General features: G+C 34.2%; 2 protein-coding genes across 2 annotated transcripts; one reads left to right on the forward strand and one right to left on the reverse strand.

The window, feature by feature from the left end:
• Positions 1 to 1,040: 1,040 nt before the first annotated feature.
• LOC105776039 (probable ATP-dependent DNA helicase CHR12) lies at positions 1,041 to 12,275 on the forward strand. The gene is made up of 12 exons (XM_012598501.2): positions 1,041 to 1,551; positions 2,628 to 2,784; positions 3,014 to 3,078; positions 3,485 to 3,673; positions 4,231 to 4,380; positions 5,340 to 5,735; positions 7,334 to 7,593; positions 7,722 to 7,940; positions 9,116 to 9,323; positions 9,395 to 9,548; positions 10,075 to 10,677; positions 11,418 to 12,275. Exons 1-12 carry the CDS (start codon positions 1,309 to 1,311, stop codon positions 12,116 to 12,118), a joined length of 3,345 nt encoding a protein of 1,114 aa, XP_012453955.1. The 5' UTR covers positions 1,041 to 1,308; the 3' UTR covers positions 12,119 to 12,275.
• A 352-nt stretch (positions 12,276 to 12,627) lies between these two features.
• On the reverse strand, positions 12,628 to 15,383 carry LOC105776042 (RAN GTPase-activating protein 2). Its single transcript, XM_012598505.2, has 2 exons — positions 15,232 to 15,383; positions 12,628 to 14,460 (listed from the first exon to the last, which is right to left on the reverse strand). Exon 2 carries the CDS (start codon positions 14,452 to 14,454, stop codon positions 12,844 to 12,846), a length of 1,611 nt encoding a protein of 536 aa, XP_012453959.1. The 5' UTR covers positions 14,455 to 14,460; positions 15,232 to 15,383; the 3' UTR covers positions 12,628 to 12,843.
• Positions 15,384 to 23,022: the final 7,639 nt, after the last annotated feature.

Below are 23,022 nucleotides of genomic sequence, written 5' to 3' on the forward strand. Positions count from 1 at the left end.
TTGAATTGACTTTAATACATTTCACCCATTTCGTGCATGTATCATTCCTCGTTTTCTCGAAAAGATTCATCCTCACATATTGGCTTTGATCGAATCTTGGTTTGATTTACTTGACCTTTGATCTTATTGTTGGGCCTTAAGACTCGTATCAAGAAAATTTTTATTGATTTTGGTACCTCCACATGAAGAGGCAGCACAGAAAAGGTAAAAAAAAAAACACTGAGTGCCACCACATTTGGAGCTGTGACCAAAGAAATTTTTTTTCCCAAATTTGGTGCCTCCACATGAAGAGGCGACACCCAAAAAATAAAAATAAAAATTATTGACATTGGTGCCACCATATTTGGAGCTGTCACCAGAATAAATATATTTTTTATTTTTTTCCTTCTATTCTGGGAATACCCGTGAAAATACCGATATTTCAAAAAACATATATGGGTGCCGCTTGCAAAAGTGACGTCACCAAAAAAAAATTTCTTAAAGGTAATCATTCACTGAATGATCGGGTCAAAATTTAAAGTGGTGCTGCTTTGGGAAGTGGCAACACCTATGTCCACAGTAGAAACCAGGTCACTCCCCTAATTAATCTTGAAGTGGTAATTTTTTAAAATTGTAGGTTTACAATAATAGGGCAAAGCCCAAACAACCAATACAACTAGCGTAATTCGAACCCAGGCCAAATTTGGGACAGTGAACACCCTTAAACATCAGACCTTCATTGAGGTTCTAATATTGTACTACTTTATGTATTATTACTAACTAGTTTCAAATCATACATTTCAATTTTTTATATACTATTTTTAAATAAAAATTTGTCTTCAAATAATCAAACTAAAAATTATTTTTAACCCATTTTCCTGTTTCAATAGGTTGGTGGGTTAATTAATTATTTACAAAAGGATAATTATATGAGTACATAAAATGAAAACAATGTTCGAATGCGCCAAACATTACTAGGGCTTGCATCCGAATTCTCTTTATATTTATACATAAAGATGCGAGAAAAGAAAGAAAGCAGTCCAAGTCAAAACCAACAGAAAAAGGGAAGGGTTCCCTCTCACCAGCCAGAAAATATGTAAATAAATAATAAATAAACTAAAGTGATATTAAAAAAAAAAAAAAACTAAAGAGAGATTATGTGTGTTTTTGTTTCTCCCCTTTGCTAAGCACCCTCAGGCCTCGACCCCTCGCAAACAAAACCTACAAATAATTTCTTTTTTCTTTTAATTTTTCCTTTTCAAAACGACCCCATCCCTATAAAAAGAAAAAAAAGGTTTACCGTTGCGGAATAAAAATTTGATTCCCGCCATGGTGGCTAAGCTAGAGCAGCAACAGCAGGAGGAGGAACCTTGTTTAGACAATCTACAGAAGGTTAAGTCTTTGATCTGTGCTCTTAACTTTGTCTCCAGAAATCTTCCCCTCCCTCCTGATTTATTCGGCGTCGTTTCATCTATTTGCTTTGATGAGCAAGAGGGGTTCCTTGAGGTCATTGATGATGGGACCCAGGTTGAGGCTGGATCTGATGTGCCTGGACATGCCCAGACGAGTTTGGTAAGTAATTTTAGAAATTCCGTTTTGATTTTTTCGCTATTCTCTCTGTAGCAATTGTTTCCAATTTGAGGGTTGTTTTTTTTTTTTTAAGTTTGTTTTGTGTGGAATCGTCTGAATTGTTTTTTTTTTCGTGTCTATTTCTCTTCATTTATGCTGTTTTCTTTGATGCTCTTTTGTTTATTTTGTTTGGTTTGTGATGGGCGGACTCATGAATTTCTTTAGTGGGTCAATGAATTAGTCTATAATTCGAAATTTCAGTACAAAATTCCAGATCCGCTAGCAGTTTTTTGAAATTAAATTTTAAGTGAGTTTACTTTGAATCTTGTCAAGGTATTAATTTTTTAGTGAAATTTAGTTGCTCGAATATTTATTTTTGAAGTATCATTCCATTAACTAATATCTATTGTTTTAAAGTTGAAATACTGTTTTGTAATTAAATTACAAAATTGCAGTACTAGTATATTTTCTGTTCTTAAACTTTAGTATTTCTATTAAAGAAAAAACTAAATCACCAATTTATTAACTTAATTCGTCTAATAATCTAATAAAATTTTGTATTTTTGTGTTGTTTTTGTTTCTTTTATAGATACACTTACTAGTTTTGATGCTGTCGGAGGAACTGTTCTTGAATTTGATGTACTCTCTTTTATTGTTGAGATGGCGAATTTTTGTTTCGGTTTTTTTAAGTCAATACTTTTTGTGTACTATTTTTGGATTGGATTCCCTTGTAACTTCTGGATTTTGATCTGTTATAGGGAGTAATTATATTCTCTTATTGTTTTTCTATTTTGCTGTTGAAAATTTTGAAGTTGTGTGGTAAAGGAGTTGGAGTGTTCTGTTTCAGTATTTTTGGCCCATGTTTTAATTTGATTTCAGTTTTGTAGACACCCCCCTTCTTTCTGTTGTACAAATTGACCGAATTCAATTTCTATGCCTAATCTGTAGGTTTTTAGGCTTGGCCTTTTTACAATGAAGTTTATTTCTCAGTAGTTTGGCTGTCTTTTCTGTATGCAAGTATATCATTACTATATTGACTTAGTTCTGGTTTCTTAAATTGTTGATATCATATATGCCAGGATGATCCTTCTATTTCTAAGAAAGATGATTTATTATGTGACCTTGATGGTGCACTATCAAAACAACGATCAAAATGCATGTCAGGTTTTGGCTTGGCAGAATCAAAGGAAAACCGTCACAAGAGCCTCATTCATCATCGATTGAATGAACTTGAAGGTTATCATTTTCCACAAAGGATCTTTACTAAATGTTTTGTATTTTTTTGACATGGTCATGATATGTTAAAATCTTAGTAATTGAAAATATCTAGTGTTTGGATCAGGTTGCATCTAACTTTCTATCGCTGTTAGTGACATCTATGAGTTAGAGTAGCAACATTCCATTTCTAGTTGTATTTTGACAGTCACTTTAGAAGGATTACTTATGCATTTGTATTTTGAATCAGATTTGCCCTCAAGCAAAGGGGAGGACCTACAGGCAAAGTGTTTACTTGAACTCTATGGACTAAAGGTAAACTAATGTGCTGAAGTAGCTGATACACACATAAACCCATATTTCTCAAGTGCTAAGTGAACTCCATATTAATATCTAAAATTCAATAATCTGTTCTACTGTTTGGGCAGCTGTTGATTGCATTATCATGAAGTTATTTCTCCCCCCATAGACTTTGGATATGGAATTAATTGGTTACAATTTTTCTTTCTAATGTGGCCATCTGTTAAGGACTTTCAAAGTTCTGAGAAGATGACCAAATGCAGCCTATATAATGGGCAAGATTGTAGCACCATTGTTCTTGTTTTTCTTTTAGCCCTTTCCCTAGATGCTCCCGAAGATCTTAGGTTGATGATAATGAACATTTTTTTAGATTTCACTTTCTCTTGGTATTGTGAATGACATGGGATCCTTTTCCTGGCAGCTGGCAGAGTTGCAAAGCAAGATACGTTCTTATATAAGTTCTGAGTACTGGCTTCACATCAACTGTGCATATCCTGACAAGCAATTGTTTGACTGGGGCATGACGCGATTACCTTTTCCTCCATATGGCATTTTTGTTCCATTCAATACAGAAGCTGATGACCAAACGAGAAAGAAACGGGATTATGAGGTCTTTTGCTTTATATAATAGTCATTTTATTTTAGCTTTGCTTGAGAAAGTGGGTATTAAAATATGTGTTGATTTTGGATAACTCTGTAATAACTGAAGTTCAATCTTGTTGAATGAGGTTAAGCTCAGAAATTTGTGGTTTCCATTTAGTTTTTACCTTTCAAATCCTCTTAGTGGTCTCATGTTCACAGATTGTTACGAAAACTCTAGTTTAGCTTCCGTAAGCGCTTTGTTTAGTTGGGTGTGTGAGAGGCTATGTAAAGGATGTAGCAATAAACATGTACAGAGATTTTCTAGAGGATTTATGAGAAATTATAAAATTGCTAAGAATGTTCAGTTAGTTGATTTTTGGTAATGGTGGAATCATATGAAGCCCCTTCAATGAATGATTTTGTATTAGGATAAAAGGAGATGATGGATATCACTTGTAGAATGAAAAATCATTTTGTGCTCTATCTAAAAGGAACATGTGTATGTATATGTATATATTCATGTGTCAAAAGGAGATTGAAATTTATCATGTGCCGTTGATTAAGTGGTTTTTCTATTTTTTGCAGAGATTATCACGATTGAGAGAGGAGGAAAGGAACCATTTGGAGAATAGAAAGAAGAAGTTTTTCTCAGAAATAGTTAATGCATTCCGCGACTTCCAATTGCAGATTCAAGCTACTCTAAAGCGTCGAAAACAAAGGAATGATGGTGTCCAGGTATTACGTTCCTTTTATGTGATATGCTTTTATAGTGCTTTACCGTTCATCTGGTAGGGATAGAGGGATGCGGAGTCATGCTTTACTTACTTGATGGGAAAGTATATATGTGGAATTTTGTGGAACATGGTTGTTTTGAGTCAATAGTGATCAAGCTAATGAAAGGCATTTACAGGATGCATAGGGTAGTGTCATTTAGATGCTAGGTAATAGATAAAACTGTGACTCTGATTTAAACTTTCAACAAAGAATTGTGAACTGAAGCATCACATAGAGTGCCTTCTAGCCTTCTGATATCTATCTAAAATATGCATTAAACGCTTTATAGGAACACTTAATTGCATTCAAATTAAGCCGTATGGTAATTAGTCAAATGATGATATTGCTAGTACTGTAACAAAAAGATGCTTCTATTGTTTTTCTAGTAACTGTTAGCATTGCATAGCTATTACATGCAGACTCGCTTACTCCCTATCTCTCTTTTATCAAAGGTCTGCTCCATGTCTTCAATCCAACATCATTTTCAGATAAAACAAATGAAAATTTAAATTCCTTTTCCATTAGTACGGGGAATTCCAGTACTTGTACCTTCAACCAAGCATTTATAGTGGGTAGATGCTTCTTGATTATTGAAACATCCTTAGTTAATATTATTCAGAGATTTATTCTTGTCAGAAGCGTATTGAAGCATCATGTGTTCACTGTCCTGTTACTTGAAACACTACCATGGTTATAATATTTAGATGTTGAGTATATTTTGGAAGAAGTGTAAGCTCTTACTTGACACAAAAGGAAAGTTTCCAAGAAAGATGTTGCCCAATTAATCATCTTCTATAATTCTGAAAATGCTTTATATATTTCCATTATTGGATTCAGCATCAATTACTAGTAGCTATAGTTATCATACCATTTGGTATGAATCATGAGAGACTTATAGCATAAGTTTGGTATTTTAATAGGCATGGCATGGAAGGCAAAGGCAACGTGCTACAAGAGCAGAGAAATTGAGGTTCCAGGCCCTGAAGGCTGATGATCAAGAAGCATATATGAGATTAGTAAAGGAGAGCAAGAATGAACGATTAACTATGCTTCTGTCGGAAACAAATAAGCTCCTTGTTAATTTAGGAGCTGCTGTTCAGCGGCAGAAAGATGCTAAACATTCAGATGGTATTGAAGATTTGAAGGATTTAGATTCAGATTCACCGGAGCTGGATGCTTCGAAGGATGGAACTCCTGGAGATTCACTTCCTGAAGAAGATATAGGTGCCACTGATTCTGATCAGAATGATGAATCCAGCGATCTACTTGAAGGTCAGCGGCAGTATAACTTGGCTATTCACTCAATTCAGGAAAAGGTAAGATTATAAACCTATTATCTGCATCCTTGTGAACTATGGGTCTTTTTGTTTTGCATAATTGTTTTCCAGTAAACTTTTTCTGGAAAATGTGAAGGTTTTTCAGAAAAATAGAGAATTTTTAATTTTTGGATACTAAAATATTATATTTGATATTAAATACATAAAAAAATATTTATTACTAAAAAGTTAATACTATTTTTTAAAATATTATAATAATTAGTAAATATTATTTATATCAGCGTAACTATTGTTAAAATATTTTTTACATTTTTCAATAGAAATATTGAGATAAATACTAATTATTTAAAAGTTGTTTATCATTAAAGAATTAATTTTAATATTAATATTTAGTTTAACAATAATATTTAAAGTATTATATTAATATAGAAAACCCAAGATAATCTTATTTTAAATCTTATTTTAATATTAATATTACTCTAATCATACAATGTGGAAAGTACTTTGTATTATTTATCTTTCTATTTTTGTATATATCAACAAAAACATTTTATTGTTAAATGTTTTATGTTATAATCTATATATTTATTGTTAAAATAGTACTATTAAACATTATTCAATAAAATATTAAGAATATAATTTATTATTAAATAATATTGTAATATTAAATATTTTATTAAAATAGTATATAGTATTAATTACATTAATAAATTTATTATTAATTATTGAAGTTTATGTTTAAATATATTGAAAATTGTTATATTAAGTAATTTTACATTAATGTTTTAATATTTCAAATGTTTTAAACTTAAAATTATTTTTGATAAAATGAAAATTATTATTAATATAATATATTTAGCTCGATTCAAGGTAAATTTTGATTCATAATTCACCTTACTTTTAAGTTCTTTTTTTGGAAATTGTCTTCTTTTTAAAAGGATAAGATAATTTACAAAAGAATTGTCTTATTTTTTGTTGATCGGTAAATCATTTTTCATTGATCAAGTAATTTTCCATGAAACAAACATCGAAAAATGCTGAAAACATTTCCACTAAACAAATGCACCCTATATTTTCATTTTTAATGTTTCATCCTGGATTTCAGAAAATAAAGTTTCATCCCGGACCATTAAGTTTATATTTGGCCAAAGGAGCATTAGCTTATGTTATCTCAGAATTCAATTGCACTGTGAAAGGTTGGAGCAATATGTATATCTACTTGCTGCACATTTATGGTGATAAAAACGGCTTAAATGTTTTAGTTTGCTTTCTTTAAACTGTTGGAAAATGATTGTGTTGATATTCCGATATGTTCATTCGCAATATCCTACTCATGGATTCCATCTTTTTGAACCTATAGGTTCTTAGGTTTTTGTGGTCATATTAGTTGTGGCTAATTTGCTAATGGGAGTGAACTTTATACTCAACAATAAAACATACAGGTTGAGGTGGATGCCTGTGAATTGTCAGTCCTTTACCAATAGTCAGTGTTAGTTCCTGGTTTTACTACCCAATTGCTACCATATGATATCTTATGAAGCTTTTTCTATATATATTGCAAACTATCCATGTTCTCAATGTTTGTGATGTTCTTCATTTTCTGGGAAGAAACTACTAAATTTATGTTCTGTTAACAGGTAGCAGAGCAACCATCCATGCTTCAAGGTGGAGAGTTAAGACCATACCAGTTAGAAGGGCTTCAATGGATGCTTTCTTTGTTCAATAACAACCTTAATGGGATTTTAGCTGATGAGATGGGGTTGGGAAAAACAATACAGACTATCTCATTAATTGCATATCTCATGGAGAACAAAGGGGTGACTGGGCCCCACTTGATCGTGGCTCCAAAAGCTGTATTACCTAATTGGATCCATGAATTCTCGACATGGGCTCCTAGGTACCAAAGTGGTTTTCAAAAGCATCTCTCTCAAGCATGTGTACATCCACACATCCAAAAGGATGCATTTGCTTTTCTTCATGTAACCTATAATTTGAAATTTCTTAGGCATTTTCTTCTTGTTTCAGCATTCATGCAGTCCTTTATGATGGACGTTTGGATGAGAGGAAGGTGATGAGGGAAGAAATATCAAGAGATGGAAAATTTAATGTTTTGATCACACACTATGATCTTATCATGAGAGATAAAGCTTTCTTGAAGAAGATACACTGGTACTACATGATTGTCGATGAAGGGCATAGGTTGAAGAATCATGAGTGTGCCCTTGCACGAACCCTTATTTCAGGGTATTATTATAAACTTTATGTTTGCTCTTTCTGCTAGATTGTAATCATATTGTTTTGGAAGGTTATAGACCCACTTTTTGTACCATTGCCTGTTGGTATTCTTTATCCTATAGATGTCTCATCTACATTTTACTTTGCATCTTAAAGGTCAGGTTTAGTTTAGTTTGTATACACAACACCATTGATTAGGGAGAGACCTTGCTAGCTTTCAGCTTTTGGATCAAATGTGACTTGCAATGACTAGTGCGCTCTATGTAGAAACATAACAGAAGACAGAAAATTAAGAAACTGAAAAAATGAATTGCGTATGTCTTGTATTTTTCTTCTGTTTCATCTACATTTTACTTTGCATCTTAAAGGACAGGTTTAGTTTAGTTTGTATACACAACACCATTGATTAGGGAGAGACCTTGCTAGCTTTCAGGTTTTGGATCAAATGTGACTTGCAATGACTAGTGCGCTCTATGTAGAAACACAACAGAAGACAGAAAATTAAGAAACTGAAAAAATGAATTGCTTATGTCTTGTATTTTCCTTCTGTTTCATCTTTTTTCTCTTTTCAATTTACAATACCAACTAATCCTTTTCCTCCTTTGAAAGGTCACCGATTATGCCACTGATTTAATATGCGTAGTGGATATCTTTTATTTTTTCTATGGGGTCACCAGAGTTGGGGACGGGTGGGGAGAGTTAGAGTTGGCTTTAGTGATATATGTATACAGACACATAGATTTGTTTAGTTGGGTGTAGTTTGTTGCTTTGGGTTGCCTGGAAAATTACTTAATGCCAGATACCACATGACAGATGATATTAATTTGGCTTGAATGTTAACATATAATTCTTCAAAATTCTCCCCTCCCTTCTCTTCTTGTGCTATTGAATTCGGAAGGCCTTTTAAAGGTAGTGTCTTTTGAAGACAAACAGTTTATGGTTGCAATTTAAAAAAAATTCAAAGTGTTTATATAGAATTTTATCCTTCTGAAACATAATGTAGGGTTAAATGTATTTCACTGTATTTAGTGCATTACAAAAGATATATTATTTTTCAGATTACTATCATTATGAGTGTTTTCTCTCAATTGCTAGAGTATTGAGGATGTCATGTTATATTTTAGATTAGGTCTTTGCAAGAAAATTAGAAAGGCTGTTCTAATTGAATTTTCACTTGTGTACAGCTATCAGATCCAGCGCAGACTTCTGTTAACTGGGACCCCTATTCAGAACAGTTTACAAGAATTATGGTCCCTGCTTAACTTTCTACTCCCAAACATTTTCAATTCAGTTCAGAATTTTGAGGAGTGGTTTAATGCACCCTTTGCAGATCGTGGTGATGTTTCTCTTACTGATGAAGAACAACTCTTGATTATTCGTCGTCTACATCATGTAGGTCTTCATTAGTAACTGTCTTATCTATCCTTAAGACTTTTTATTGATTAAATTTCCTTGATTTTCAGGTTATAAGGCCATTCATCTTAAGGAGAAAAAAGGATGAGGTGGAGAAATACCTTCCTGGAAAATCCCAGGTTATACTCAAATGTGATCTGTCAGCATGGCAGAAAGCATACTATCAGCAAGTAACAGAAAAGGGCAGGGTTGGGCTAGACAATGGTTTGTAGATTCTATTTTTCATGTGATCAATCAGCTGTTTTGATGTTGTACTGATCTATTTGTTGAAAAACTTGCATTCTTTGAAGGGTTGTTTTAATTGTGTGTTTGTGCTTTTGGTGGCAAGTATAGCTTCTCCTTAAATATCATTAAGGAGATGTACATTGTTTCAAAACTGCTAAGTGACTAGTTTCTGGTTACTGACATTTACTTCTAAGATGGGAAGGGGCTGGTAAAAATGTACTGTGAGTTACCATATATCTACCAGAACCTTCTCAAAGGGACCTGAGTTATAGTAGTATGCTTCTTAATGCTTATGCTGTGAGCCTAGACTATATATCTGAGTTATAGTTGTATCTATCTTCTATGACCTTATGCATATTCTTTTACTCAAGTTTAGACTAGTCAAGTTTTAATATTGGACTCTTTCACATTTGAGTTTGTTTGAACTGGATTATATGGTTTCCAGCTCAGATAGGAGAGCAGAAACAGTTGCCAATTGGTTAATAAGAAGTCTAAATTTTTGCAGGGTCTGGGAAATCAAAGAGCCTCCAGAACCTGACAATGCAATTGAGGAAATGTTGTAACCACCCGTATCTCTTTGTGCCTACCCACAATATGTGGCAGAGAGAGGAGATTGTCAGAGCATCAGGGAAATTTGAGCTCCTTGATAGGTTACTCCCAAAACTACACAGAACTGGCCATCGTGTCCTGCTTTTCTCCCAAATGACTCATCTCATGGACATTCTTGAAATATATCTAAGGCTCAACAATTTCATGTATCTTAGACTTGATGGCTCAACAAAAACAGAGGAAAGAGGCACTTTGCTTAAGAAGTTCAATGCTCCAGACTCTCCTTATTTTATGTTTCTATTAAGCACTCGTGCTGGAGGTCTTGGGCTGAACTTGCAGACAGCAGACACTGTCATTATTTTTGATAGTGACTGGAACCCCCAAATGGATCAGCAGGCAGAGGATAGAGCCCATCGTATAGGACAGAAGAAGGAAGTCAGGGTTTTTGTGCTGGTTAGTGTTGGATCAATTGAAGAGGTTATTTTAGAGCGTGCAAAGCAGAAGATGGGTATTGATGCTAAGGTCATCCAGGCTGGATTGTTTAATACAACTTCCACAGGTCTGTTTTGCTTGAATTAATTTTACCCATTTAATGCATGCAACATAAATATCAGCATGGCATGTGTTAGGACAAGTTATATTTCCTCAGTTATGTTGCACTATATTTGATAATCAGCAGTTGCAGAATCCACAGGGTATTGTTGGATTTTATGAGTTTGCATGGTGTGTATTGTTTTTTTTATGCGTCTGTGTCTGCGTGTGCAGGCATACAGGTAGGAGTTAGTTACTTAAAGATTATATAATTGGTCAGACAGTAAAATGCGGAGAATGTAGAGGCAAAGCCCTGCCCTACCCTAACCTTTCCTTTGACACTTAACACGTCCTTGTTCCGTTTCATCTTTTCATACATTTTTTTACCATCTGATTTTACTTTGAATGCTAAAGAAGGAAATCTCTCTCTCTCTCTCTCTCTATATATATATATCTAAAAAATTGTTTTCTTTCAACGTGTCTTAATTTTTTATTCCTTTTTCCAGAAACTAAAATGAGTTCTTGGAGATATATATAAGATTTTGCCATGTTATAAGAGAACAGTTAGTGCTAAATGTTTATTTTTCTCTCCGTGGGATATGATGCTTAAAAGTCCATTTGAACTGGTTGGAGCTTGGAGTCGAAACAATTTGTATTTTTTCGTCTTATCACATGGCAATAACTGTTATCTTTTAGTTCATGTTTTAATTGTACTCCTACTTGAGTAAAGTCAATACCATGCTAATACGATCATCTTCACTTATGCAGCTCAGGACAGAAAAGAAATGCTGGAAGAAATCATGCGGAGAGGAACAAGCTCACTTGGAACAGATGTTCCAAGTGAGAGGGAAATCAATCGACTTGCAGCTCGGTCAGATGATGAGTTCCGGATGTTTGAGCAAATGGATGAGGAAAGAAGAGTAAAGGAGAATTATCGGTCTCGTCTCATGGAAGACCATGAGGTACCTGAGTGGGTATTTGTACTTAATGATGATAGGAAGGGCAAAGCTTCAGAAAGCTATGTTGAATTAGGGAAGCGAAAAAGAAAAGGCGGGAACTATTATCCAGATACATTGAGTGACTTACAGTTCATGAGGGCTGTGGAAAATGCAGAAGACATGGCAAAGTTACCAAGCAAAAGGAAGAGAAAAGACCATCTTCCAGCTGATGAGGACTCCGAGTTGCCTATTAATAACATAGGAGTAGAATTTAGGAACGAGAATATGGCAGCAATAAGTGAAGGAACTAGTGAAGATACCACCTATGGTTCATCAGCTCCAAAGAAACCAGAATATCGGGATCTAGGTGTTGAAAAATCTGAGCATCATGGTGGAGGAAGTTCATGGAATGAGCAAATAATTACATGGAATACTATTAAGAAAAAGAAGAGATCAAGCTATGTTTTCCCAAGTTCATCATCTGATTCTAGAGGGCAGAATTCCAATGGAAGAGGAAATGGATGGGTTTGAATTTTGATAATGTAAATTTCTTATTCCTATTCCTCCAGACCCAATTTTACCCCAGAGATAACCTTCACTAGTGTGTTGTAATCTACCTACCATGAAGTTTTTATAATGGTTTAATTTCCCCACTAAATTTCAATTAGCATCTTACCTTTGAATCTAATTCGTGGTTAATGTTACATAATGAGCAATGCAATATTCTTAAAGAAAATTTCACTACAAAAAGGGGGGGGGGGGGGACGTAATAAAACAAAGTTCATCTAACGTTAGGGGGGCCGGGGGGGGGGGGTTGAAATAAAGTTGCTCATAGCCAGGCGATGGTTATTGGCCCCCAAAATCACTGGTGAAATTTGAGGGGCGGTAATCAAGATCCTTCCAGTGAGATTGGAGGGAAATATATATGGACTGAAAACAGTGGAAACAATGAAAGAAAGAGACAAGACATCAGCAGCAGCTTAGAACAGAACGGATCTCAAGCATCACTAGCTATGTCCAGAGAAAGCTTGGCTAATGGCTATCACAACAAAAGACTTTATAAAAGTTTTAAAGGAAGATCCAACTTTCTAGGAACATACATACCCTAACGAAAATAAAAGGAGAACAACGATCCTGCAGAAGAGGCTAACCTACTAAAACACGAGTTGGGTATTTGCTGGGAAAATAAGCTCAGCAATGAATTCTACAATTATTAAAACCTAAAGCAGCATAACTGAGGAATTTTTGTAAACTATCTATTCTTCTTGGCCAACTTCAAGATTCTTCATTTTAGATTCCAGTTCATCCTCATTAGCTTCACCCTCACCAGAGTTTTCTCCATCATCATCATCTCCTTCAGGATCATTCTCATCAAAGGAACCAAGCACGTCAGGATATTTTTGGAATACTTCCTTCACCTCGTCAACACCATCATCAGAGATGATATTCCCATTGATGTTTAACAGCCTAAAGCCAGGTTTCTGAACAACTACCTGAGCCAAATGCCGAGCCCCAGCCCTTCTTATGAAATTGGTGCTCATGTCAACTTCCTTTAAAAGGGTATGCCCTTCCTCCAAAGCCTTACTTATTTGGATAGTACCTTCATCCTTGAGTTCATTCTCAGCCAAGTTCAGCTTGGTTAGGTGCTGCTTTGCTGCAATACAAGCAGCTATGGTAGGAGCAGCAGCAGCTGTTATGTCATTTCCAGCCATTTCTAAAACTTCAAGAGAAGGAGCCGATTCCTTTAGAACATTGGCTATTGCTACTGTACCCTCATCTTCCAAGTTGAGATAACTCAAGTAAACCTCAACCAGATCCAAATGCTTTGAAAGTGCTTTACTCAGGGCAACTCCTGCTTCTACACCAAACATGTTGTCTCGCAGGTCAAGCTTCTTTAAATTGGTGCAAGACTCGAGTGCTTTCGCTAAGGCAACTCCTCCTCCTGAACCAACCCTTGTCGAGGAGCATCGAAAATCCTCCAATAAAGGAGAGCGCTTCACAACATCAGAAATCGCAAGTGCACCCTCATCTCCGGTCATATTATTATGAAAGTGAAGCACCTTCAACTTCTCCGTAGAGGGAATCAATTCACAGACAGCCTTTGCGGCTTCCTCTGAAATACCATCATTCATCAAATAGAGCTCCTCTAGGCAATTTTGCGATTTCAAAAGAGAACCAAAAGCCCTAACACCTTTCTCACCTAAGGCATTGTTTGAAAGATTAAGAGACTTCAAAACACTACCCTCCAAGGCAGCAGAGAATATATTCATAACTTCAAGGGCTTCTGTCTCTGGTCTTCCTGCAATAAAGTCTGACAAATCAACTTCTTTCAACTGATTCTTAAGGGAAACCAAAATAGGCTCAGCCACACGGGCTGCCTCTAAACCAAAGCTTCTATTACTAAAGCATATCTTGGTGTAAGAATTTCCCGGTTCTTTCAAAGGCCTTAGAAGATTCTCAGCTTCCTCTGCCTTGATAAAAGCCCGTTGGCCTTTAGATATGTCAAAGAAGGTTTCAGCGGAAGCATTGTTCTGAGATGCCAATTCCTTCTCCTTTTCAGGCCCTCTTTTAAGAACCTCCAACAAAAGCTTGCTACATTCCTTGGCATAAAGCTGCACTGCAGCACCTCCATCACCATCAGGCTCCCTATCATACTGTTCATTTGCCACGTTGAAAGCTATATCCTCAATTTTCTTAGCATTCTCCTCGGCATCTTCTTTGTTAAGAGCACCATACTTCTGGGTAAAAATAGAATTACTGGAGAGATTGTTCGTCAAGCGTTGCACAAGTACCAGTCGAGTGCTTTCACTAGGGGGCCATAGTTTAATCGAAAATGGCCTGTGTTTTGAATTTGAAGTTGTGTCCATTACAGGCTGCAATTACTCAAAAACCTTAGTTCACAGTTAATAAAGATACAATAATACAGTAATGCAAAAAAAAAAAAAAAAACCCACTACAAAATGGGCAACATGTCTGGATTCCTAAATTTCACACAGTTCAACTGATTCCCAAAAAAGATAACAGCAATATTCATCAGAAACTTCCTGAAAATCTGAAGAAAGGAATACATAAATGGGCATTGTGTATCTTTTCACATAAAAATGCACAATAAGGAAATAAGACATTCATTTGCAATACCAAAAAAAAAAAAATCCACATTATTTTTAAATAATATTATATAATATGGAATTAAAGCAAACAATATATTCAAAAAAAAAAAACAAAGGTAAATTTTTTGTACAGTAGCTTAGCAGAGAATTGAGTCCTAATAAATAATGCAACAAATAGGAGGAAAAGAAACTATTACTGCTCACATTAAAAATCAAGATCTAAGGTAGTAAAAGAAAAGGTTTTATCTTTAACGTTAAGCATAAAATAGGATTTAAAAAAAGAAAAAGAAAAAAAGATATTAAGTATCAGAATCAGCATAACAGTTTAAACATTCGGTTTTAATATAGCAGATCTGACAGAAGAAACAATACAACACAGAAGAGAGATTGGATTGGAAGCCAGCAAAGGATATATAAGAAGGGAAAAGTTAGAAGAGGGAAGATTACAGGAATTGAACCCTAGAAAATATCAAAACGAAGAATTTAGCAGCCAACATAAGAGTGCAAAAGAAATAGTTTTGAAAATGGCCTTACCTGTCTCTCTGATTGTTTTGGGTTTGAGAGAAGGGAGTTAGGCAGTGAGAGTCTGAAGTGAAGCCAGACTCAAGCTAACATTGATACCGTTTTAGGTCTTTTTCTGGATGGTTTGGTTTGGCCCCTAATACCTTAACTATTTAGGGTAGTCACATCGCCATATATATTTTTTTAAAAATTATCCACTTTGTAAAAAAAGTACCTACTTTTGTAAGAATTAGCGATATATTCGCTTAATCACATTATTTATTTTAATAAATATTTTTTAATTAGAATCATTTGTAGAAGCTATATTTATAAAAAAAATTAGGGTTTGGTTGAAATCATTAAATGCTTAAGGGTTAATATTAGTGTGTTAGTGAACTTGTTGAATTAATTTATAGTATTTAGTTGGTATCTAAACTTACATTCTAAGTATTTTCACATTAATATTTTTAGTTTGTGCTAACATGGCATTGATGGCTAATCTAATATTTATACAATATGTTTTATAAAAAATTTATCTTTATACATTTGAAAGATCACTTGCCTTTTTTAAATATATATAATTCATAATTTGTTTTTTTAAATATATTCATTTTATTAGTGTTGCTCTCTTATAATTTTGGTTTTTTACAAAAATAATCTAAAAAATATTATTAATTATGAAAATGACTCAAATTTAAAAATTATAACAAAAATTACTTGAAATCTATAGTATCAGGCGGTGTCGGCACCAAAGTCAATCACCGTGTAATCATTACTTGTTGATTGGGTCGGGGTTAAAAAATATTTTTTTGGTGTACTTTTAAAAAAAATATAGGTATTTTTCAATTCAAAAAATTTATTTTTTATTAGGTGTCGACATCTAGGTGGCCGGCACCAGGAGAAACAAATTAAAATCTTTTTTTGGTATTTTTTGGTCTCGGCATTGTGGTGGTTGACACCTGTGGTAGGTAAAAAAAATTCTTTTTTGGTCCCGTGTTTCTCGAGGTCGAGCCTTGGGTAAGAAAAAAAATTTGGTGTCGGCCTTCCATCTACTAGCACTAGTGTTTTTTTTTTAAAAGCTTTTTGGTCTCAACTTCCTTGGTCTAGCAAATAAAAGGGCTATGTTGCTGCTTGGAGTGACGAAGATTCATCCGGTGATGAAGCCAACTTATGCCTTATGACCATCAATGATCCTAATGTAACTTCTAACTCATCTACTTCTTTTGATGAGTTGCAAGATGCCTATAATGAATTGGGTTTGGAATTTGAAGTCATGTTGTCAAAACATAGGAAAAATGTTTCAAAATTGAGAAATGAAAATGACTTACTTTTCAAAACCAATCATGAACTTAAAGAGAAAGTAAACAAAATGTAAGAAATTATTAATGACTTTGAAAAGAAATGTTTAGACTTACATAAATTACTTTCAAAAGTTCACGAGGATCATCAAAAGCAACTTGAGTTGATTAAGAGTGTAAAAGCTCACTCTAACAAAGTTTTTAAAAAAGGAGAAAATTAAAAACAAAAATTTTTTAAAAATAGCTTTAATTACTATAAACATAGAGGTCCCTCAAAATTTTACAAGGGAAAACTTGTTAAGAGTGCATGGGTCCCTAAAGGGCTTAGTGATATTCAAGACAAGGGAGCTCTTTCAAAATGGATACCTAAAGGGACTAGAATTTTGAGGACTAATGATTATGGACCCAAATGATATTGGGTATGAAAAATCTTAGTTCTATATTTGTAGGTAATGTGTATTGCTTCAAGAAGATCAAAGGAAAATTCTATGTGATTGCACCTTAATGTTGATTGCTATGGTAGTTCATTAGCTCTTTATATTTAATATCTATCTTTGAACTAGTCACTTTCTTTTCCTCTTGAGAACTTTATTGTTTATTTTTTTATATAACAAAAAGAGGAGAAGAGAAAGGCAAATTTTAATGGTTGATTGATTGCTTATATGCCAAGATTAGTGACCAAAATTTTCAAATCAAAATGAAAGTCAAATTTGTGCTTAATTCAAATATTTATACTCCAAATATTTATGCCTTAAATTGAAAATGATTTTTATATAAGGAGCTTAAATTGAAAATGAATTTTATTAAGGGGAGTAATCTATTCAAAACAAGCTTACAAAATGTTTTGTTATATCAAAAAGGGGAGATTGTTAAACTAAGCCTTATTGGATAATATGTTTTGATATAACAAATTAAAGTGTTTTTGAATAAAAGTAAAGTTGAGCAATTTGATAAAATCAAGTTGAAATGGTTTTAATTGACTCAAATATTTTCAAATATGTTTTAACCACTTTCAAACAAGTTAGAATTGCTCTAAGATAAAAAGTATCAAAACTTTTTGTTTAAGTATCGATATTTTACAAGATATCGATACTCCTCTGATAATGATACCAAATTGACATTTTGTTTCTTACAAACCTTAGTAGGTATCGATCCGGTATCGATACTTTTCTTAAGGTATCGATATATTTCATAAGGTATCGATATTTCAGCTCCAACGGTCACTAAAATTTGCATTAATTACAAAAAATATCGATACCTTTTTGGTACGAGTCACAAAGGTCCAATTCAAGCTCAAGGATGTGATGGGATCAAATTACCACAAAGGCCCAATAATGAGTTCAAAGGCCAGACAAATGCATTCAAAACTAAATGGAACCATTCAAGAATTTATTAGCAAGGCCTTAGATGCGTACACGAAGGAAAAAGAAAATCAAGATTCACTTTCTTGTTTTCAAGAAAATCAAGAAACCAAATCTTGGTCCAATTTTGCTGTTTGGAGCGATTTCAAGAATCAAGAAAATCAAGATTTCAAATCTTGGAAATCTTGGTCCAAGAAACCGAATCTTGCAGCTAAGGTGCATTGGATCTCCGTTACGAGCATCAACGAACCAATTTCGGAAGGAAACGGACTACAAGCCCAAGTTCTTGAAGGTAAGGCCCAATAAGATGTTCCAAGCCCAATCAAGAAAGTTAAATGAGACTTAGTTGAAAATCAGGCCAAATTGTCAAAATGGCCCAATTTGTAAAATTTTAATTCTTTAAATACCTAGTTTAATTTTTAGACTTTATGATTAATGCCTATGTAAAAAAAATCAGCCCAAGTAGCCCATTAAATGCCTTGGCCAAATTTTTCCCTCTAAATTTAATAATTAGGTTTTTTTTAGTTTTCTAATAAGATTAGGAAAATAGTTAGAAGGCCTATTAATAGGCTTGGCCGGCCACCTTGTGAAAACACTTGAAGAATACATTGAAATCAAATTTGTTTTGTTGAGTGAAAATTCTCTTTGAGTTCTCCAAGAATTTTCTCTTGAGTTTTCTTTAGAAGGAGTTTTAACAATCTTTTTGATTGTGGGAGCCATCTTCAGCCTTCTTCTTGCCATTGTTCTTCATTGGAGGGGAGATTAGAGCCGTTTGAAGGGAATTGTGAAATATTTCTCGATTTCAATGCTTCTTAGGACTTTATCTTTATTTTTCTTGCTATTTAATCTTTTTAATTTTCTGCTTGTGTCGATTTCATTATCTAACTTGTTTAAACTCTCTTGTTGCGTCTCAAGCCCCATTCAACCTTCAAGAATCTGTTCGGCACCAATCTTGGACAACAAGAAATGTTTTGATTTCACAAAACCCCTCTTTATTGCCGTCCAAACCCTAGATCTAATTGATTTCGTGATCTGCTGAGTTTTTTTTTTTAAATTAACTTGTTGTTTTGTGTTCTTCTTTTCAGATTTGGCTGTTTGGAACCTATCTTGAATTCAATTCCGTGTTCTTGGCTTCCAAGATTAGCTATTCCTAAGTGCTTTTAATTCTTGGCTGATCTTTTATTGATTTAGGTGTTTTCGTTTCAGATCTAATTGATTCTAAGCCGAATTTTTTGTTTCGTTTCAGATCCAAGCGTCTAGCATTTTCATAGGAGCATCCTATGACTTGACAACTCGATCTTGGTCCGCGCGCAACCCTCTATCACTTTTAGTAGGTATCGATACTCGTTGCTACAGGTGCAGTTAATGACCTGGTATTTGATCCCCAACGGCTACATTCGCTATAACAACCACAACAGTTGTAAACAATTAGAAGGTATAAATACCATCTTCCAAAGGTCTAGCAACAAAAAGAGCAATGTGTAAAGCTTAAAGATAAATCAAACAACGTAGAGCTTAATTATTCCATACCATTTCTTGTAGACACTTGTGAGCTTTCATTGTATTCATTTAGCTCAAATGTTCTTTTTTGTATTTGTGCTTAATTGGCAAACATCATGATTTTGTGAGGATTATTTTCTTTGTTTGCTTAGTTATATATCTTTTGAGAGAGGGTTTATTCTTCTTAAGGTTTGGGTAAAAACCTTAAGGGAGTTGTATCTTAATATTTTTGGGTATAAGTCTTAAAAGAGATTGTAAGGTTAAACCTTGTCCTCAAAGGTTGCCAAATTAGTGAATTTGGGAAAATCCTTATGGAATGTTAAGGTAGTGGAGTAGGCAATTGGGGCCAAACCACTATAAATCATTATGTTCTTTGTTGCACAATTTTTGTTGCTTCCACCACAACTTCTCAAAGGCCGATTTAACCTCCCTAACGTCGATCTCGAGTTGATCCTTCTGAGCTAACACTAGGCTTAACATTTGGCCTCACAAACGTATTCATATCATCTAGAGGCAGGTGGTTCTAGTCATGAACAACAACAACCACCTTCCTTTGAAGATATCTTTGGCTCGGTACCTTCGATTTCACGATACCCCACCAACCCCACTGATGCGAAATACGATTTTACAGTTTCTTGAATACACCTCAAGGATTATCGGATGTTGAGTGTATCAACCCAAGTGTGTATGGTTTGGTGGTATTGCGATATCCTCTTTGGGTATCGCTATATCCATTTCCCAAAGAAGACCCCAAGGTTCAATACTACCCGAGGTATTGCAATATCCTCTTCGGGGTATCGCGATACCACCTTCGTTAGGGGGACAAATTTGGACAAAAAGGGTGGTCTTTGTCTACCCGTTCCACCAATCACACAAGGCTCGTGTAAGGGCATTTTTGGCAACAAAAATTTATCATAATACACTTCAAAATAACCAAAAATTGCTAAGGAGAAAACACACACACATTAGTTTAGTTTTAGGTTTAGTTTTCTTTAGGTTTTCTCTGCATTTTTCTAGGGTTTTTATTTTTCTCTTCTTCTACCTTAGATTAGAGTTTATTTTTCTACATTTACTTGTTCTTGTTGTACTTTGTGTTAGTTAAGTTAGTTATTACTGTAACTAAGGTTTATTTGTATTTCTAGTCCCTGTACCTTACTTTCAAGACCTTTTAAGCTTTAGTTTAATGTATTTAGTTTATTTTACTTTCAATCTATTAAAGGTTGTTCTTTTTATGTTCCTTCCTTTAGATTTTCCCGTTAAATGCTTTTGGTTTCATGCTATTTAAGTTTTCTTGCATAAAATCTTAACTTTTATATTTTTCTTTAGCTTTACTTTCATAGTTGCCTTGTTTTACATTTTTATGTTTATTTCTTTTACTTTGAGCATGAATAGCTAAACCTCAAAGGAGGTTGGTTGATAGAGATGTGGGTAAACTAAAACTTTTGGACAAAGGACTAAATTGTAATAAAAAGGACTAAATTGTAATAAATTGGACTAAATCAAATAGAACTAAGAACTTAGGTAGTGACGCCCTTAAGGGAATAATAAGACAAAGTGAGATTGGAAGGTAATCTTGTCGCACACCTGTTCATTAGTCTCAGATTAATCGGTGAGATCGGAAGATAAAATAGAGCCACTTGGTAATTTACACAATTTATGTCCCTTATCCGAGGATTGTGAACTTGTAACACCCATATCCAGTCTCCGTCACTGAAAATAGGGTTACAAAGAGTTTCCATACATATCAGAATATTTACATAATATAGATCATTCATTCATCAATTCAATTTCCTACTAATAAATATGACACGTTTCAAATTAAAACATACCTGAACAAGCTTTAAATCGGGACTTCGAGGTCCTAAAATAGGCTTACGAACAAATAGGGACCAAACTAATACAAATCAAAATATTAACGACAAAACTGAAAAATTTTACTTGCAGGAGTCACACGGCCGTGTGGCTCTCCCAGACACGCCCGTGTGGCCATTCCATACGCCCATGTACCCAAATGTCTGCCAGACCATGTAACTCACATATTTGGGCCACACGCCCGTGTCTCAACCCTTGTGTCAGACCATGTAACTCACTGACTTTAGCCATAGACCCATGTCTCAACCCGTGTGTCAAACCGTGTAACTCACTAACTTGGGCCATACGCCCGTGTCCAGGCTATGTGTAACCTTAATTGACTTAAAATCTTCTGCTTTTTCATACCTAAATGTTTATATACCTAAACTTATCAAAACACATGCATAGAACATACCAAAACAAATAACCTATGTATCAAACCAATGTGCCATCAATGGCACCACAACTCAAACACCTAAACAATTGATTTCTTAATTTGAACATACAAGCCATAAAGCATATTCATAGTCTTGCTTTCCCAACCAAAGTACCTTACTCATTCATGTACAAACCACACCAATTTCCATACTCATTCACACTCTTGCATATGCCACAACACAATACAACTCATGCCACTCAAAATGTACTTAACTTAAACCCCAAATCTATAAAAATCAAGGCGCACAACCATTACACGTATACAATTAAAAAAATACTCAATAGCCCTATTACATGCCATATAACCAAGATATCCAAAATCTACCAAAATAGTCATTGAGATAGTGTGTTTCTTTGGGCTTGATTCGATCTCCCCACCGCAAAACAAAATCTACAAAACAAAGGACAAACAGAGGTAAGCTTACTTGTAGCTTAGTAAGTTTGTAAAATAACAATAGAGCTTACCACAATTTAACTTAACAACACAATTGAATAATAAATAAGGTAATTCCTTGTCGTTCATAATCCACCACAAGTAAGAGCTACACGTTTCATTATATCAATTTTCTCAGATATCATTAGCTCATCATTTCAGAAATGTAGAGTATCACTCATCCGAGCTAGTTCTAGAACATTGACCGTTTCGCAATGCTGCTCACACAAGTTGGTGATAATCTGTAACATATGCAAGACCTCAGCCATCGCTACAGTTTATTCATTAGAACAGAGCATTCAGTCATTTCACTAGTTCTTGATGTTTCTCACACAAGTTGTCAAAAATCCACAACTTATGCAGGATTCTCAGCGATCAGAACGATTCATATCATCAGAACAGAATATTTACTCATTTAATCACTTCACATCTCGACCCAAGGCCGAATCACCTTAATCGTTCATATCACCAACTCTCAATTGATAAAGTATGCTTAAAAATACCACATTTTAAATTTATAAAATGTATGGAAAGAAACACTAATTATAAAGATTAGAAATACGAACTTACCTGGCTGATTTGTAGAAATAACCAAAATACAAGGACTACTCTGCTACCTTGTCTTTTCCTCGGTTACCAATACGTTCATGATCTAAAATAATAGTTTCATTCAATTAACTAAATCAATAGCGAAATTTAATTATTCTATACAATTTAGTCCTTCTTGACATTTACAAAATTGCCCTTAACTTTTCACTTTTATTCAATTTAATCCTTAAGACCCAAATATGCAAATTACCCATTTTCTCTTAAACCCATTCCAACCAAAACCTTTCATGGTTTTCCTACAACCCCTATTTGTAAATATTTTGTATCAAGTACAAGCAACTTCGTCATTTTACCAATTTAGTCCTTAAACATTAAAATCATCAAAACTACTTTA

This window comes from Gossypium raimondii, chromosome 10, assembly GCF_025698545.1.
Source record: "Gossypium raimondii isolate GPD5lz chromosome 10, ASM2569854v1, whole genome shotgun sequence".
NCBI classification, from domain to species: domain Eukaryota; kingdom Viridiplantae; phylum Streptophyta; class Magnoliopsida; order Malvales; family Malvaceae; genus Gossypium; species Gossypium raimondii.

Bases quoted from the DNA above. Each gene is read 5' to 3' on its own strand.
- LOC105776039 (XM_012598501.2), top strand. From the start codon at position 1,309: ATGGTGGCTAAGCTAGAGCAGCAACAGCAGGAGGAGGAACCTTGTTTA. The intron at 9,324-9,394 runs GTAGGTCTTCAT...CTTGATTTTCAG, and splicing joins TTATTCGTCGTCTACATCAT to GTTATAAGGCCATTCATCTT. The intron at 10,678-11,417 runs GTCTGTTTTGCT...TCACTTATGCAG, and splicing joins GTTTAATACAACTTCCACAG to CTCAGGACAGAAAAGAAATG.
- LOC105776042 (XM_012598505.2), bottom strand. From the start codon at position 14,454: ATGGACACAACTTCAAATTCAAAACACAGGCCATTTTCGATTAAACTA.